Source organism: Convolutriloba macropyga, chromosome 7 (assembly GCF_964194025.1).
Source record: "Convolutriloba macropyga chromosome 7, txConMacr16.3, whole genome shotgun sequence".
NCBI lineage: Eukaryota > Metazoa > Xenacoelomorpha > Acoela > Convolutidae > Convolutriloba > Convolutriloba macropyga.
Window position 1 is genome coordinate 74639742 of NC_134474.1, and position 18441 is coordinate 74658182.

At 37.8% G+C, this 18441-nt stretch overlaps 1 protein-coding gene across 4 annotated transcripts in view; it reads left to right on the forward strand.

Annotated features, from left to right (window-relative positions):
* Nucleotides 1-12393, forward strand: part of LOC142343325 (transient receptor potential cation channel subfamily M member 1-like) — a 100246-nt gene extending 87853 nt beyond the window's left edge. For all 4 annotated transcript variants that reach the window (XM_075395160.1, XM_075395163.1, XM_075395161.1 and 1 more), the window contains 3 exons: nt 7133-7311; nt 7581-7719; nt 10419-12393. In XM_075395160.1, the coding sequence (XP_075251275.1) occupies nt 7133-7311; nt 7581-7719; nt 10419-11979 (1879 nt within the window). In that variant the 3' untranslated portion in view covers nt 11980-12393. The remainder of the gene's footprint in view (nt 1-7132; nt 7312-7580; nt 7720-10418) is intronic.
* The last annotated feature ends 6048 nt before the right edge of the window (nt 12394-18441 follow it).

Genomic DNA, 18441 nt, shown 5'->3' on the forward strand with positions numbered 1-18441 from the left:
AAAAATGTAAATTTTGTTGTTTTTTATTTTTCTATTTTTACATTTTTTCAGTTTTTGGACTTTTTTTCATGTAAAATTTTCAATTTATTTATTTTTTCATTAAAAAAATAAAAAACATCAAAATTTACATTTTTTTTGTTAAAAACCTAATAAAATTTACATTTTTTTAAAAAAAATTCCTTTAGTAAAACAATTTTTATTCAAAACAATAAAAAACTAATGGAAATGGTTTTCCACTTACAAAAATTGTAAATTTTATTATTAATGATATGTATGCATCTATATCTAAAAATCTTTACCAAAAATTCTTCTTTAGAAAAACCAGGTGTTCCCTTATCAAAGTTTCCATGATTATTGCATAGTATTCGTCGTAAAGAATTGTTGCTAAAGTCTGCTGCGAAATTTTCACTGCAATTGCTTTGCATCATCCAGTACCACAATGGATGCATTTCTGGTCAACTGAATTCGTCAAATTTTTCCTCACTACGTGCCAAGCAAAGACTGTCAGTATCCATTTCAATCAACTCATATTTGTTTGGATTGCAGAAAGAGGATTAGAAAATGTATTTAAGTTGCAACATTGTAATTTTGGCGTACAGGAGGATAAAGAACCCAAGAAATATTGGTTCTTTATGTTGAATACGTGTCTTGCTCATTCCGACCTCAAAAATCTGGTCTTTCAGCTCATTCAGGGACTTGAAAAACCTGTTGTTAAAAAAACCTATCCGCATGAGAACCTTTCAGATATTTTGTGGTCGTATGTCGACTACGGTCCATTGTCTGATAACCAGATCATTTCCATCCAAACGACTTCCAACCAACTTCACAGTCTCTGCAACGACTATTAACCCTCACTTTTAAAAAAAAATATTTCCAAAGCAAGCATTTGTCGAGAAATTTTTGAATTCAAAATTGAACTTTTGATAAAAATTGTTTTCGAAAATGCATTTTTAAAGCTCAATTAAATATTAGTATCAAAGTATTAATTCAAAAGCATACATGAGCTTCAGCTTTTCTGAGTGTAGAAACACAGTATTTCAAAATAATTAGTCAATCATTCATCACAAAAAAATACTAGTATCAGATTTGAAATTAGACAGGAAATACAAACAAAAATAATCAGCCAATGGAAAACTTCTCAGATTGCTAGTTTAGTTACCATATAACTCAGTATGTCGTCTCAATTTGCTCGATGGAGGACACATTTTTCTTCGTTCTCATCAACTTCTGACTTTCTACTTCCCTCTCTCTCAGGGTTATTGACAACAAGAGCCCTTCTCTTGACTGTCTTTTGTGTACAATACGCAGGTTCTCACATTTGAGGGAAGTTTTTTCAGATCTGGCTTCAGTTGCATCAGGAGAAAAAAAATGATCCCGATTATCTGCACATTCGTCGACTACTCTACTGAGGATGGTTTTGACAGACTCCAGTGAAGTATTTTCAACCGTTGATGTCTCTTGTACTTCTTTCATGGTTTCTTGTTCAGTTTCTGTAGAAAAACACAAAAAGGGGACTGCCTTGTCAAATTTTTTGTTGTCAAACTTGAGGCCAAGTGCGTTCGCTTCTATACTTGCAATAATACTCTCTGTCAGTGACCCATTTTCCCACTCGTCACAATCCCGATCAGGTTTCTGCTCCGGCAAATCGTCATACTCGTCAGAAACACACCAGAGGAATTTAAGTTCCCTCTCCTCCTCAAAAAATCCTCGTTGATTTTCATGTATTGCTCTATGGGACAACTCATAATCACAGAATTGCGCACGGACTGATCTGCTTAGTTCCATGGTGTCCGAGACTTGTAAAGTTGTGTTTTCATTGTGGTGGTTTTTGTAAAAGTCTACAGTTGTCTGTTTGTATGGTACAGAGACTTCAGGCAAATTCTCGATAGCAACAATGAAGACCAGAAGCTGCCTCGGAATTGAGAATGGAGGATCAGCTACCCTTCCGAAGCACGTTTTTCTCTCTTTTATAATTGCTACATCATCATTGAAGTCGGGGAAGAAGAAGTGGACTTTGAGATTTTCGTTCAATTTCACAGATTTGATATTCATCATTCCAGCCTTTGTTTGGTTCAAGACGGTTGAAATCCTAAATGAACTAAAGTTAAAGCAAAATTGCCCCTATAACCATAATCGCTAAATCTTTCTCTCTGAAGCATTCCTATGCTATTTGCGAATGAGTACCATGATTATAATAGCCATTTATTCGCTTTTTTTGGTTGGTTCTCATATTTTATAACAGAACAGACTTACTTGGAATGGGAAATAGGAAGAGGTCCTAGAGATGAAGAATCTTCGCTGAAGAGTTTATAGTTGTCAACTTAGGCTGGTAACAAAAAGCGCTTCAAATTGTCTCAAGAAAAGAACAAAAGCTAATTATAGTTAAGTTGTTGAAGAGAAGGAAAAGAAGTAAAATGAGTTGTACTTTTGTTTGTACACTATGATAAAGATGACATCATTATGACGCAATAGTGACGTAATTATTACGGTACTATGAGTGAGACCTCAATCACGTGAGTTGTGTATGCTTAGATAAAGTATGAATCATCATATCGTAAGTAGTATGGTATAGACTTTGTTCACATGAGTTCAATGACCACATAGGATATCTAGGTTTCTGTAATTCGGTAATTGTTCCAATCCTAAGACGTAATTGATCTTAATTTTGTTCTAAAGAGGACACTGCCCCCATGCAATTATGAAATCATCTATTTGTCCGTAATTGCGAAGATAGTAGGACGTAATTTTTATGGTACTATGATTTAATTGATACATTTTATGACTTATTTCTAACGATAGTGAAAAGTTCGATGAAGTTGTACTCAAAAAACCTCTATCGATCACCTGAGAAGATTCGCCTTTACAAAAGAAGATGTCAAAATTGATGTTTGAAAGATCACTAAATAAATGGATTGTCAGATAGAAATTAAATAAATACAGATGATGATGTTAAGTTGTCTAATTTTTGATATATTTTCGATAAATATTTGAAAACATTTTGTTATTCTTTACAATATTTGATTGTTTTTCGACAATACTAAAAAAGCGTGTAAAAATTGAGTATTTTTGACTAAATTTAGCTACTTTGTGGTAATTATAAGTGGCAGCAATTGGACAGTTTTTAATAGAATTGGGTTTTTTGTTAGCAAATATGTTTTTTGTGGCAAAAATGAAGTATTTTTGGTAAGAAATGGTTATTTTTTTAGTATTGGGTAGTTTCTGGTAAAGTTTTTGAAAAATTTCGTCAGATTTGGGTATTTTTTGCAAGAATTGGGTAATTTTTGGCAACAATTGGGTAATTTTTAATAATAATTGGGAATTTTTGGTAATAATTGGGTATTTTTGGTAAGAATTGGTTGTTTTTTCACCAAGAATTGTGTGTTTTCTGCCAAGAATTGGTATGTTTTTGGCAAGAATTGGGTGTTTATTTCAAGAATAGGGTATTTTTAGCAATTGTGTTTTTTTTCAAGAAATAGATATTTTTTAAGCATGAATTGGGTATTTGTGGCAAGAATTGGACATTTTTGGCAATAATTGGGTATTTTTTGGCAATAATTGTGTATTTTTTGCCAAGAATTGGTAATTTTTTGGTAAGAATTTCTTTTTTCAAGAATTGGGTATTTTTAGCGAGGATGGGGTGAACAGCTTAGGTATCATGCTCTGAGGTACGTCTTTTATGGGAAGGGGTAAATTACCTTACTAATTTAATATTAAGGGATTATCTGACTAATCCCCCTCGTGTGAACAGCGTGGGTATCACGCTGTGAGGTACGTCTTTGGGATATGAGGGAAAATGGGCTATACGGAATCTTTATAGATAGGTACATCTTTTTATCCCCCCTGTCTTGCTAATCCCCTTCGTGTGAATAGCTGGGGTATCATGCTGTGAGGTACGTCTTTGAAATTCACGTAAACCCTACTTAACTGTCGATGAGTCATCTAAATGATTATTAAAGTACTATCTTGCTAATTCTTTTCGCATGAACAGCTTGGGTATCATGCTGTGAGGTACATCTTTGAAAATTTATATTATTAAAGTGTAATTTGGTAGGGGGTCAATGACCTTACAGATTTGATGTTAAGGCATTATCTCATTAATCCCCTTCCTGTGAACAGCTTGGGTATCATGCACTGAGGTACAGCTTTTGAATTTTACATTAGTAAAGTGTAATATGGGAATGGGTAATTGACCTTACTATTTTGTTACTAAGAGATTCTCTTGCAAATCTCCTTCGTGCGATCAGCGTGGGTATCATGCTGTGAGGTACGTCTTGGGAAATTTACATTATTAAGGTGTAATATGGTAGGGGGTCAATGACCTTACTGATTTGTTGTTAAGGTACTATCTTGCTAATCCCCATCGTGTGAACAGCGTGGCTATCATGCTGTTAGGTACGTCATTGAAATCTGACGTTAGTAAAGTGTAATTTGGAAAGGGGTAAATGACCGAATTTGTTAAGGCACTATCTTTCTTATCCCCTTCGTGTGAACAGCTTGGGTATCATGCTGTGAGGAGGTACATCTTTGGAAATTTACATTATTAAAGTGTAAAATGGTAGGGGGTCAATGACCTTACTGATTCGTTGTTAAGGCACTGTCTTGCTAATCCCTTTAGTGTGAACAGCTTGGGTGTCATGCTGTGAGGTACGTTTTTGGAAATTTACATTTGTAAACTGTAATATGGTAGGGGGTCAATGGCCTTACTGATTCGATGTTAAGGCACTGTCTTGCTAATCCCTTTAGTGTGAACAGCTTGGGTATCATGCTGTGAGGTACACTTTCGAAAATTTACAGTATTAAACTGTAAAATGGTAGGGGGTCAATGGCCTTACTGATTCGTTGTTAAGGCACTGTCTTGCTAATCTCTTTAGTGTGAACAGCTTGGCTGTCATGCTGTGAGGTACGTCTTTGGAAATTTACATTAGTAAACTGTAATATGGTAGGGGGTCAATGTCCTTACTAATTTGTTAAGGCACTGTCTTGCTAATCCCCTTCGTGTGAACAGCTTGGGTATCATGCTGTGAGGTACACTTTTGAAAATCACGTAAACCGTACGTAAGTGTAAATGAGTCACCCTATCTAATTTAATATTAAAACATTACCTAACTAATCCCCTTTGAGAGAACAGCTTGGGTGTCATGCTGTGAGGTACGTCTTTGGAAATTTACATTATTAAAGTGCAATATGGGAATGAGTAAATGACCTAATTTAATATTAAGGGATTTACTTGCTAATCCCCCTCGTGTGAACAGCGTGGGTATCATGCTGTGAGGTACACTTTTGAAAATCACGTAAACCGTACGTAAGTGTAAATGAGTCACCCTATCTAATTTAATATTAAAACATTACCTAACTAATCCCCTTTGAGAGAACAGCTTGGGTGTCATGCTGTGAGGTACGTCTTTGGAAATTTACATTATTAAAGTGCAATATGGGAATGAGTAAATGACCTAATTTAATATTAAGGGATTAACTTGCTAATCCCCCTCGTGTGAACAGCGTGGGTATCATGCTGTGAGGTACATCCTTGGAATTTGAGGGAAAATGGGCTATACCTAATCTTAATACATAGGTACTTCCTTTTACCCCCCCCCCCCCCCCCCCCAGCTTTGCTCACCTACTACTACTCACTTGAATTGGTCACTGTAATGAATCTTGTCAGTTTCATGCTTGAAAATGGTAGTGCTCTTAATGTCAGCTTCGATATTGAGCCCTTGAAGAGTCAATATCATCTTGGTTATGAACGTCATTTACTCAGGTGCCCATCGAATTGTTGGTGATCCAACTTGAGAACTGATTCGGCAGAAGGTTTGTATAAATGTTAAGACACGAAGAGAACTGTAGTTAATGTCTTTAGAGTAATTTTTAAACTTTGAGTTAGCCGTTGCCGTTCTTTGTCAATGATGGTTGCATAAGCTGATCTGGTTTTCCAAAAACTGCCGATGTTGCAATATTCGCATAGGTTGCTGTTTTCCAATCGATTTGCGGTTGAACTTTTGCTGTTTGACGCTTGTTGTTGTGTGGTATTTGTTGCGTTGTTGTTGACATTTGTTTTCACCTGTTGTTTCAACTGTTAAGTTTGCTGCTGTTGTTGTTCCATTGCTGACATGATTGTTTGTTACTGATACAGAAATTTACTCTGGGGACGATTGATTCTGAATTCGCTTTTTCATGTCGTCAATCTGGTTCCAGGTCTCTGTGATTTTTCCGATGTACTGGTCATTTTGGTCGTCGTCCATTTGTGTGTTCAACGTTCATAGCATGTTGCCTCGATTTCTGAAAACGCTTTTCTGCCTTGTCATAACGCTTCTTGCTTCACATAAATTTCCTAAGTCAAGTAAGTCTCATCGTTTGCACATTTTAAATAAATTTTCGCTCTAACCACCTTTTGCTTAAATTACTGCGTTATTCTTTTTGGCATTCTGGCAAAGTAGGCTGCTTTCATCTTGGTGTTCAATTTTTTGAAAAAAAAAGTGTCGTTGCGTAACTTTGTTGATTGGAAGGGGTTCAAGCTTGGTTAGGGCGTCACCAGAAAAACTCTGTGCTGGTGTTCAGGCTTCAGTTAGTTTTGACTGTGTGTGTGGTAGTGGTGATGCGGTTGGACGTCTGACAATCGAGCTAATCAGCTTTCTTCACTGACACAAGGGGGGGGGGTGTGGGGGTTGTTAGGGGTGCTTACAAAAGGCTGATAATATAGTAGTTCCTTTTGGAACGATATGCCTGAACTGTTTCTTTGACCACTGTTGTTCCTTCGTAACAGTTGAAAACTTCTGTTAATCTTCTGTTGCTACCTCAGCACCAACCAGACCCCTGATCAAAAAGTTCTCTGCCTTTTTTCAACACATCCCATCTTTCAACAACCCCCTTCCACCTCTTTCAACACAACCCATCGCGCTCAACCCCCCCCCCCCCCCCGCGCGATCCCCCATGCTCACCCCACGACCTTTTCAATTTAGATAAAGCTAGCCTCCCTAAACTGCAGATCTGACGAAACCAACCGCTCGCCAGTCGTTTGAGAGCAATTCGCCCGACGTTAGTCGTTTTTTTTATAATGGATCCTTTCATTTAACATTTTTTTTGCTGGACAGTTTAAGCCATGCAATAAAACTTTTAATTGTTTATGTTGTTTCAGCAATACATACAACCAAGTGCGTTCTGTCACGAAGGAAGTGTGGAAGTACCAGAGGTACTATGTGATCATGCACCACGAGACCAAGCCATTCGTGCCCCCCCCTCTCACCATATTTGCTTACATCTCTATCCTGGGCCGCTGGCTAGTCAAGAGACACAAACTGCACGCTTACGACAAAGGTACACATCTGGGATTAAGAGTAGCATTTATAAAGGCATCCGCCTACCTTTAAAAAGTAGAAACGGTGATTATGTCAAACTGTTTTGTTGCGGTTTTGCGATTACTTGTCAGTTATACCATTTTCTACACGAGCGGAGTTACGATTTTGCTTTAGAGATACTGGCGCCCCCTGAAACCCAAGCCAGAATGTTTGAACTGAATAAAGCTCTACCAAGAAGTGTTGATGAGGCGGTCTCCATTTGAAAGAAATTGAGATGTTGTTTTTGAGGTCTGAAGCTGTTTCTCAGCCGAGAGGAGGAGATGGAGTTGAACAAGTTTGAGGAGAGATGTCTGGCCAACTTCCTGCGCAAGAGAGAGCACCACGCCAGACAGTCCAAAGAAGAGAGAATCAGGCTAATCGATGAGAGGTAATGATGTATGTGTGTGAATGTGTCTGCCTATAGAAGTAACAGACCTACCCTTTCGGGCAACTGCTTATCACTATCTTATTTTTGTCCTATTTGCAACTATTCTGCTTTATGCTCTCGCGTCTGAATTTTGTCTCAAATGGAAATGAATTGAGGATACCTTGTGGAGAAAGTTGAGAGCATCGAATTCTTTTTAATAGCCGCAAAGCGATAGCTGGGGCTAATATTGGCCTTCTCTAAAAAACTAATGACAAAAGACCCTGTAATACCCTTAGTTTGCAACAAATTGATACCAACAGTCGGACAACCTCATAAAATGTGTTCATAAATAGAATGCCGAGGAAAGGGGAAGGGAGATGACAATGGACAAAACCGAAAAAAGTATTCTCCATAAAATTCGCAAACAACATTCTCTAAAAAATAGATTTCTAAATGCTGAAAAGACTTTATAGATTTTTACTAGCCGCGTCAGCAATTCCAGGCGGCTATTATTGCGCTCCTTTTTTTTATAGCTGCGAAGCTGTAAGCTGAGCGTAGCTATATTGCGGAGCTCTTGATTTTTTTTGTTTCGTCGTCTGACGCTCTTTTTTCGTTTTCCATTTGTTCACACAGCAAAGCTGAAAAAGTCAAATTTTCTGAATGGCTTCCTCTCACTAACGGCATTTGCGCGCGTGACGTCATTTCTCACTCGCTTTAGCGAAAGTTTTTAGGTTATTTGCGTGATTAGATTTTGATCATACGTGACTTACCTCACTCAATAAAATGACTTTTGCACTTTAAAACTTAAGTTTAATTTGAATTTGTCTAAGGTCAAAGGAGCTCCTATGTGCATTAAAGGTCCCTAATAAGAGGCTTCAGTGTAATGAATTTTAACAAGCTTTATTAATTTATCGCTGAATGTTTTTTACCTAGATTTTTGAGCGGCGTCATTTTTTTTTTCAATTTAGCTCTTTATCTGTTTCTATCTCTATTATATGGCACGTAGGTCTATTGTTTCGCAGCTATTTCGGCAATCTGCCTTCTATGTTTTTATTGTCGAACAGATTTTTGTTTCGTCTGACCCTGACTTCTTGGAATTGACTTTTTCAATGACTTCAGTGACTTTTACTGCTTTGCAGTTAAAATTTGTGTCCGTGACGTCATTTCTGCTTTTAGGTCAATTGCGTGACTTACCTCACTCAAAAAATGACTTCTGAACTCACTTATAGAATTTTAATTATTTGAACAATTACTAATTAAAGGTCAATAGTGTGCATCTAAGTAGTGCCAAACTTGTATGTGCTAATTCCTGAGTAATAGAGTCTTGAGTTTTAATATCGAATATTAATTTTGAAAAAGCTCCATGAGGGCTTTTTCCTCGTAGAGCAAATGTGTCTGATAAAAATGACAGTCCGAATCTAACCCAAAAAGTCTAGTGGTCTCTTAAAAAGCTGGTGGTCGAGCTGTCAATCTTATTTCTTAAGTTGTTTCAATTCATGGTAGGCCACAAGCGTCTATCGCGGCTATTTTCCGGCCAGCTGCCGGCTCTGTTTAAATGCTGAAAAAGCATCTTAAAAAACAGGACAGTTGCTGAAATACGGTCTTATGTATTGAATAAAGATCTTGACCTGACGAACAGACCAAATGAACTTTAACAGCCAAACAGACGGAAAATATTTTCACAAAATTTGAGAAAAATTTTTTTAAAGCTTGCAATTTTATATTTTTGTAAACTGTCAAACAACTGTCAATGCCCTGAAAGTTCTCGGTGTCAAGGTCTTAGAAACCACTATTTTGCTGCTAAAATCTGCACAAAAACGCAGCTAGGCGATCAGCAAAACCTTCATTGGTCAGATGAATTCAAAAAACAAAATGACTAAAACTTTTTCGCCGCAATCTACAAAACAACTGGATGTCGACAAAAATAAAACTGACTTGACATATAAGAGGAGACAAACATTGGAAAAATGACAAAAACAGTTTTTTGAAAAAAGTAGCAAATGTTACTGAAAAGTTACAAAATACTTTATCTTGCCCTCAAAACTATTCTTCTTCTGCCAACGTCTCTTCATTGACGCATATGCGAGCTTTTGAAAAGTTTTATTGGCCCTAAAGGTAAAAAACACGACAAGTATCAAAATTGCTCGAAAAAAATCAAAAATCACTGATCTTTTTTATTGAAGTTAGACACCAAATATGTAGATACCAAACATAGTCATGAACAGGATTTGATACTTGCACACAACCTCTGTGAACTTTGACGGTAATTGAAGCCCCTTTTTTTCAAAAATTTGTCTTGAACTTATGCCTTCCCATCGGCGTCAGCGCACGTAACGCTCAAAAGCCTACTAAAGCTAAATTAGATACTCTAATGCAATTTGTTACTCTGGGATTTTCCTGTTTATACCTCGAAAAAATGTGTTAACACATCTTTGAAAAGTCAGTGCTCCAAAACAAGCCAAATGTTTCGGATTGTAATCAAGAGCAAAGAAAAGGTGAGAACTGTGGTACTGATTCAAACTTTACAAGATAGGTATTGCTCTTATTGTGAAGATGCTTCGGAGTCCTAGTTGTCAGTTTTTATGAGTTTTTTTTGGCTTGATCGATTTGCCGTCTTACCAATTTACTTTTCGTCCTCAAAACGATATTGGTTTTTCCCGTTTCTAGTGATGTCTTTTCGGTTAATGGAAGATGATGATGAACAGCTGTTTTTGTTGCAGGACTGAAGCTGCAAGCTCCAACTTTGTGGATGTGAACGAGAAAGTGACAGCAAACAGAGCGGCACTGCAAGGCCTGGAACTACAGCTGGAGGAACTGAACAGAGTGACGAATGAGAAACTGGATGTGATGTATGCTATGATGCAGACCATCACTACTCACTTCCAGAACAGCAATGTGGGCAATACTCCAGGGGGTGGAGGTTATTTGGCCAATAATGAAACAGGTGAAGGTGATGGTGATTTAGCGGACAGGACACTCTCAAAAGAACCTTCTCGAACTATAGCCCAGGGTTCGAATATTGATATGCAAACACAGATGGACTACCCGGATGATAGTGGACTTAATCACCACAATCAAGCTGCTTACCAAAGCCACACAGATTCAGCTAGCATTCAGCGACAGGTGAGCCAGCCGGTTTATATGCGAAGAATGAGCCAGCCGTTCAACCGGATGTTGAGTGTGAATGTCGGCCTGAGTAGCAGTATGAACAACCCTCTAATGGCCAGTCAGTCTATTTCAAATAGCGGCCTATTCCTAAACCAAAGCTGTCCACCCTCCCAAGCTTTCTCTCTAGCTTTACGCAATGCTGTAGTGTTCAGAGAACGGGACTACACATCTATCACGGACCATATCGAAAGTCATCATCTTCTTGTGAATAATCAGAACAGCAACACTTCACTCGTAGCTAACAAGGATGACGATTATTATGTCGAACAGAATGCGGAAGCCACTCAATGGCTGGCAGTCACTCATTTTATAAGGAAAAAGCTGAGGACCTACTCGTCCAAGGAAAGCCGGAAGAAAGCCAAAATTCGTAAACGTAAGAAAGCAGCCGCTGCGGCTGTTGCAATGGTCGATTCACCTGTTGTTAAGATAGAAATTGGAGTAGCGAGCGACGAAGAGGATTGTGGAAATGGCAACAACAACAACAATTACAGTGAAGGTAAAGGAGGTCATGGTCAGAAGCTGCGAGGTTCTATCATGGATGGGAGAGACATAGACTTGGACTATGACGAAGAGGTTGACAATTATGATGACGATGAACCATTTGACGATGATGATGATGATTTCGGATTCGATCTTTACGATGAAGAAGATCTCTACGATGATGAAGATGGAAACATGCTGAATGGCAGCTCAGAGGTCAGTATGGACGACGTCGGGGACAAAGTTAGTATAAAAGGGGGCAGCAGCGAAGTGGTTGTCAAAGTGTCCACCGAGGGAAGAGATGGAGAAGAAGGCAGTGATCATGAGGAGTTCACACTATCCCAGCTGTTAAGTTCAAACTCGACCACCTTGCTACAGAGAGCATTTAAAGATCAGATGGGGAGTGTATCCCAAACGAAGCCGAGATCATCCAACTCGCATCACAGGAGTTCTACCTCTTCTAACGATACAGCTCCGAGGTCTCCCAATGCAAACCTGTTAATGCAAGGAGACACATTTGAGTTGGTTGATGCTGCAAATGTTACTGGAGCAGTTCCAGTTGGACTTGCCAGCAGATCAAATGCACCTGGTTTGGGATGCCTGGTTGAAGAGAACTCATCTACCTCAGTGTAATAATCACAATAAGGACTGCTGCTCTTTTTGAGCTGTTCTGTTACAAGTGGAAGAAACAATTCTTCAGTGTAATTATTCTCGTGTCTGCAATTTTTGGCCTAACTCAGGGCAAACCAGAAAAATTAAAGTTATGGAATAATAACGCGTTAACTGTTTTAATCAAAATTGTATTAATCGGTATTGGATATACGTTTGAATTGATAAACATTTGAAGAAAAATAACTAACTGTCTATTGCAAATCATACAAGGTGCTCTATCTGTTGTAGTAATTGTTAAGATATCAGTGCTCAAATGCCAGTATTATTTAGTGGATGTCCTAATCATTATAGCTTATTTCGTGTAGTTTTATGCATTTGAAGAGTTATTTATGTAATAGCTGTACAAATTTGTGAAGAATTTATGTTTTAATTTTCTTTTTTTGCTTGTGAGAAAGAAAATATCTTAGTCTGGTGTTTTTCAAGCAATTTTCCATTTTGCGTAATTACCAACGTTTAAGATGCTATGTAAATCAAATTAGCTGTTGCAGTTAACTCCGATTTCTTGTTAATTGCTCTCGAACAAAGCAATTATTTTTTGTGCAAAATTTTTGCATCTAGTTTGTACTATAATGTTATTTACTTTACACTTTTTGTATTTTTTTTAGTTTTTCGTCTGACCCTTTGACTTTTCGTCCTCAAAAACGGTATGAACAAGTAAAAAGTAACACCCAGGATGCATTAAGTTCTCTTAGAGCCTTACAGCTTACTATTCTCCGTATGCGATACACCGAAATTGTTTTGAAATTTAAGGTGTAAAGGGCGGGTCTTAGAGTTTGACCCCCCCCGCCCTACTTAATCTGACCATGTGGCGTCCCACCTCAGCTGTGCTCACCTCACGGTCCTTCAATTAAGATGAAGCTGGCCTCACCGTAGCTAGCTGCCCACGAAGCCAACTCACGGTTAATGAGAGCAATTCGCCTGACTTAGTCGTTTATATTCATCATTTTGCAGGCCCTAGTTTTCAATTAATCTAGTCCAAAACACGCAGGTAAGCGAAGAAACTTACGGGTTTGGGGGAACGATTTCTATCATATTCAAAGTAAAAAAATGTCGGAATTTTCGATAGTCGTTTTTGTGTGAAAACTACTGTTCACGCTATTAATATGAATTTTTGTGGAATAGCCTATTTGGGTAGGGATATCAGGGTTATTTATCACGACAACTGTATCATTTGAGAGATATATTGAGTGAGCAATGAAAACAGCAAAAATGGAATTCGGATTTGAATATCAACGCGTCTTTTTGATTGCTCTCAAACGAAGTTTGTAGCAATTATATTAGTCCTGTTGTTCTTTTTTATGTGATTTCGCTTGACCAATTTTGCGTATACAGGTAGTACCAAGCGAGCAGTAAGTTCTCAGAGCCTTTCAGCTCACTAGTCTCCAGGTATTTGATTCACTGAAACTGTTTGGGAGACATACTTATGGTGTGAAAGGCGGTTCTTAGAGGTTGACCCCCCGCAGCGCTCACCTCACACCCCCTCAATTAAGCTAAAGCTAGCCTCACTAAATCGTAGCTAGCTACTGACAAAGCCAGTGGGTCTTTTGAGAGCAATCGGTTTTGTTTCTATTGGGGGGTTTTTAAACAGTCAATTTTTTAATTACTGGAGAAGGATAAAAGTGACAATCTGCAAGCGGAGCTCGACTTCTGTATTTTATTTAACTTTTTAAGTTCAATTGCCTTTCTAACGCACACAAGATTTTTTTTTGATTTTTTGGAACAGTGTAAAGTTTCAATTTAAAACAAGCTTTTTAAAAATGGCCTCTTGTTTCTTGAAACGTTTAAAGATGCAATTTTAACCAGAATGCGGGAATAACGACCGCGTTTCAACGCATCACTTTGCGAGTAAATTTGTGGTTTTGTAAAAGTGTTACGTTGTAAATCAATTTATTAGCCAATCAGAATCGAGTATTCAAATGTGCATATAAGTTGTTCCAATTAAGATTTAAATACTTTCTATACGTAGAAAGTTCCGAAAAAGTTCATATAACCTAATTTTAAGTAAATATAACAACGATATGTATCGATTAAGCTGGTTTTCGGCTTAATATTTTTAGTTTATCTAGACAACTGTTGGATGAATACGAAATGATTTGACGTCAATGACATCAGACGAAAAAACCTGTTAAATGAGCATCAAAAAATCTTGCCGTCTAAGTTTCACTTGTTACATTAAACTTGATGTTACTATGATCGTTAATACTGATACGTTGCTTGATATCTTTTACATACAGGTAGCGAATTGAATTTTCGAAAGAGTTTTTTTGCACCTTTTATAAAAAGCATGCTGATCCGAAACGAGGTTAAGTTTTGAATATAACATATTTTTCAAACATTGCATAATATTCATAAAAAGAATGTTTCAAGCCCCATCCCTCAGAACTTTTTGCGACCCGACTATCAGAAGTTCCTGAAAATTGAACGGATACTGTTAATTGACCTAACATAAGAGAAGCCTGCAGTTTGTGAAAAGCTGGCTCTCATTGTCATTCAATTATTGGAATATCATTCTCAAAATGAACTCATTGACTTAATTTTGTGAGGCTCCAAAAAGTATCAAATGACAAACTTCTCAAAAGTTTTCTTGAAAAAGAGTTTTTTCACGATGTGTCCTTCAATTTAACCAACAAATTATTACTTTTAATTATTACAATTAAATGAGTACAATGAAATCAGTTGTTTTGAGCTGCTGTTGAAGCAAAAGTCAGCTGTTGATTCAATAAAGTTTAGGTAAAATTGCTGAAGAGCAGAGAAAAAGAGTGGAGTTCTGAGCTTGTAGCATTTTTGAGAGCCAGCAAAAAGTTCTTGGAAAAAATTCTTTGCTAAGCAAGCAAATTATTTTTATGCGCGAAACTTTCAAAGCAGTGTTTTAGTTCAAATTCCACTCTTTTTCAGTTAACGGTGTTTGTATATTTTACCCAAACGAGTAATAGAGCGTTTGAAAGCTTTCTTGACAATCTGAAGCAAAAAATAAACTTACATTCAATTTGAGCTAATCGTACCTTTGTGCTATGGTTTTGTGTTAAATTTTTGAAGGATTCGGTGAAGTTCTACTGTTCAAGTCATCTGTTTTTAGTTGCTTTGGCTGTCTTGCTATATAATTTTGTTTCTGTAACAAGATAATAATTGACCCCGGAAGGTAATTCAGTGATTTCAACTTCTCTCTATTGTTTTTCTTGATGCTTTTTAAGATTAGAGCTTCTACACGTTTTGTTCCTAAAAATGCCATTGAAGGCTAGATAGGGCACGCTTCGCTGAAGTCAATAAAACAATCTTTTGCTCGGTTTTGTTCTTTGTTTGCATTTTTTGTTGTTTATTATGTTTCCGCCAGGTGTTTGGTCGGTAAATGTCTGAGCAGAGTTGCACTCAAACATTTTGTCTCAAAATAATGGATTGGAAGTAGCATTTTATCATTAAGATAATTTTGTTTAGATTTTTGGAGAGATTATTATTTTTTGACGTTGTCATTCTTATCTTTGCCCTTGGTTTTCTCTGTACAAACTATTTTCGCTATCTTCGCTGTCGTTTATCCAAAGCAAACTAATCATAATGCAATGTTTTTTTCAGTAGTTGTTTGGAGTCGCAGTTTGAAAAAAATTTGATTCCATGCTTCATCAATTTTTGTTGTCAGATAATTTTCCATCGTTTATTGGCATGTTATTGCTTCAAAATGATTAGCATGTCTCAGTAAGAGATTTATTCTGCTTATGCCGCTTCTTTGAGAGACAGCAAGAAAAGAAGGTAGGAAGACAGTTCCACTAAGCGAGGGTACTTTTCCACCATGGTTTTTAGTGAATTATGTTTTGATTTTTTTTTTAAAAAAATCCTGTCATCAGCTTTCCTTTTCCTCGATTTTCTTTGTAGGTAGGGGTTAACGTGTGTATTAAACGTTAATAATTTGTTTCTTGTATTCTAGAACTATTTGTTATTTTAATTTACAATTTTTTGTCAGGAGTCTACACCCTATTTCACACCGTTCTTTAGGAGTGTGTGATATCCTCGACTGTGGATATACGTATCAGCCACAAATCCGCTTACAGTTTGTAGAGTGGGGTTCGGGGTGCGAATCCAAGCTTTTACTAACTTGTGGGATAACCAGTTTTAGTTTATTTTCGCAATTGAGCTACAAATCAACTGTGTTTTATCTGCCGTGGAAATCCTCCTCGAATCTAATAGTATTCTTCTTATTGGAAAACAGAGTAGAATAAAAGCAACTGAATTAAATGATGAAAGTTAAGGGAATGACAGGATGATGAAAGTGGGTTGTGTTAACAACTGAAAACTTGACTTTTTAGTCGGAGGCTAACTTAAAATAGGTGATCACTGACTTTTGATTAGGCAAGGACAAACTTTAACAGATTTGGTACTTAAATGAAGTGATTTGAACTTAATAAGGTACAACCGTACCACATACAACTGAGTTTAAATTTGATTTTCCGCGTCGAAGACGCTCATGCTAATCTCTCTAGTATAATCTTCATACTCGTAATTTTCAGGGGACCATGTCCCAACTGGAGGGGGTAAGGCGGATTCACTATCGGTATATCAAAGGATGTCTCCACTACTGGAGGTTGTCACTCCTCTTCTTGAATAATGGTCTCAATGACCGGTTTGCTGTCTTTGATAGTTTGGGTGCAGGGGCGGCAGAGTCGTCGCTAACAGAGCACACGGCACTTTCAGAGCCAAAATAATCTGGATCTCTGCGATTTCGCTTGGTCTTTGAAGTAGTGGGCGAAGCAGTTGATGATGCGCCCGACGACGCAGCAACTGAAGAGTCATTTGACGTATTGAGTGCGGTAGAAGATTGTCGTGAACGTTTTCCTCCTGCTTGAGGCTTTTTGGGCTTTCGTGATGACATCGCCTTGGAAATGTTACTATTGGCCGATGAAACTTCTGAGGCGGCATCAGATTGTGTCGGTCTGTGATGAATCTTTATTTCCCCGCGGTAATTCTTTTTGAGGTCCTTCGTATGCTGAGAAATTTTTTCCTCTGTCGTTTTCTCATAAGGAAGGGGGCGTCCTTGGGCATATTGCCAGATATCCGGGTGACGTTCAGCGCGAGTGCCAAACATCGCTATGTCGCAATTGCGCATTTGTACTTCGGGGACTCCAGGTTCTTTAATGACGGTTGTGGTATCCGATGTTCGCACTACGGTACTGCCCGGAACCAATGTTTCCTACAAGCCACGGAGGTCCCTCTTCGATCTTTTTGTCACTTTTCGGGTCTAACTTTGCCAATTTCAGGTCTAACGATTTTTGGGACCGCGGTATCGGGTTATTAAGTTTTGGATGCATAATAAACCGAGAAACTGACTTATCATGCTCCCCATTGTACCGGCGTCCCATATCCACCTGCGCCTTTTGCATAGCCTCTTCTATGAGGATATCGCTACGGTCACCGCTCACCCATCCGTTGTCTTCAAGATAATCTTCCACAGGAACGGTATCGGCATCTAAATAGTGGTGAAGAATGCTTTCATATGATAAATTAGATGACTTTGGTATTGTACTAATATTGCTTAATGGTGTGTTCGGCTTTCTTCCGAAGTGTGCTTGGAAAGGTGTTACATTTTTGGTCTTTTGTTTGCATATAAGCAATTGATATACTATTGACTTTATTGCTTCTTTCATTGTGAATGTGTTATTTCTACTATCTAATTTCATGCAGCTTAAACGTCTTTTAATAGTTTGTATCAAACGCTCCACTAATCCAATAGCTCTATGGTCATCAGCAGGGGCAGTGATTATGTTAATATTGTGTTGTTTGCAGAAATTCTTTACTTTATAACCCATTAAACAACGTGCTTGATCTTATCTTATATTTCAGGGAACACCGTGTATGTGAATGTATTCATCTCAAAAATTTAATTACATTTGGTCCGTTTGCTTTTTCAAATACTTCTACGGTCGGATAATTTGAAAAACGGCCAATACATGCAAGAAAATGAATATCTTGATCTTTTTCTTTCGTGATGGGCCGTCCGAAATCAATTTGTATTTCTTCATTAGGTTCTGAACAGTTCAACAAAGGTTTCCATTTTGACGCCGGAACAACTGGTTTAAGATTCTTACGAATATCAGTACAAGGCTTGCACTGAGCAGCCTTGTCCAGGATTTCGCGATGCTTGTACGGCCAGATTGCGTACTGTCCAAGGGTTATCATACCCCAACTGCCGGGGCGCGTAAGGTGAAGGCTTTCCAGGACTGCATCTTGTATCGAGTGTGGGATTGCCACAGGTTCATCAATGCAAACGCAACCCGATCGCACGTGTAGATCTCTCCAGTATGGAAACATGTAGGGATTCACTTCTTTACATCGTTGGGGGTCATTTTGCAGAATGCAATTGCGCACCTCTTTGAGAACCGCATCTTTGCTAGTCATACGGCCAAGAATCCTTTTAATGAATAACTGAGTGAAGTTATT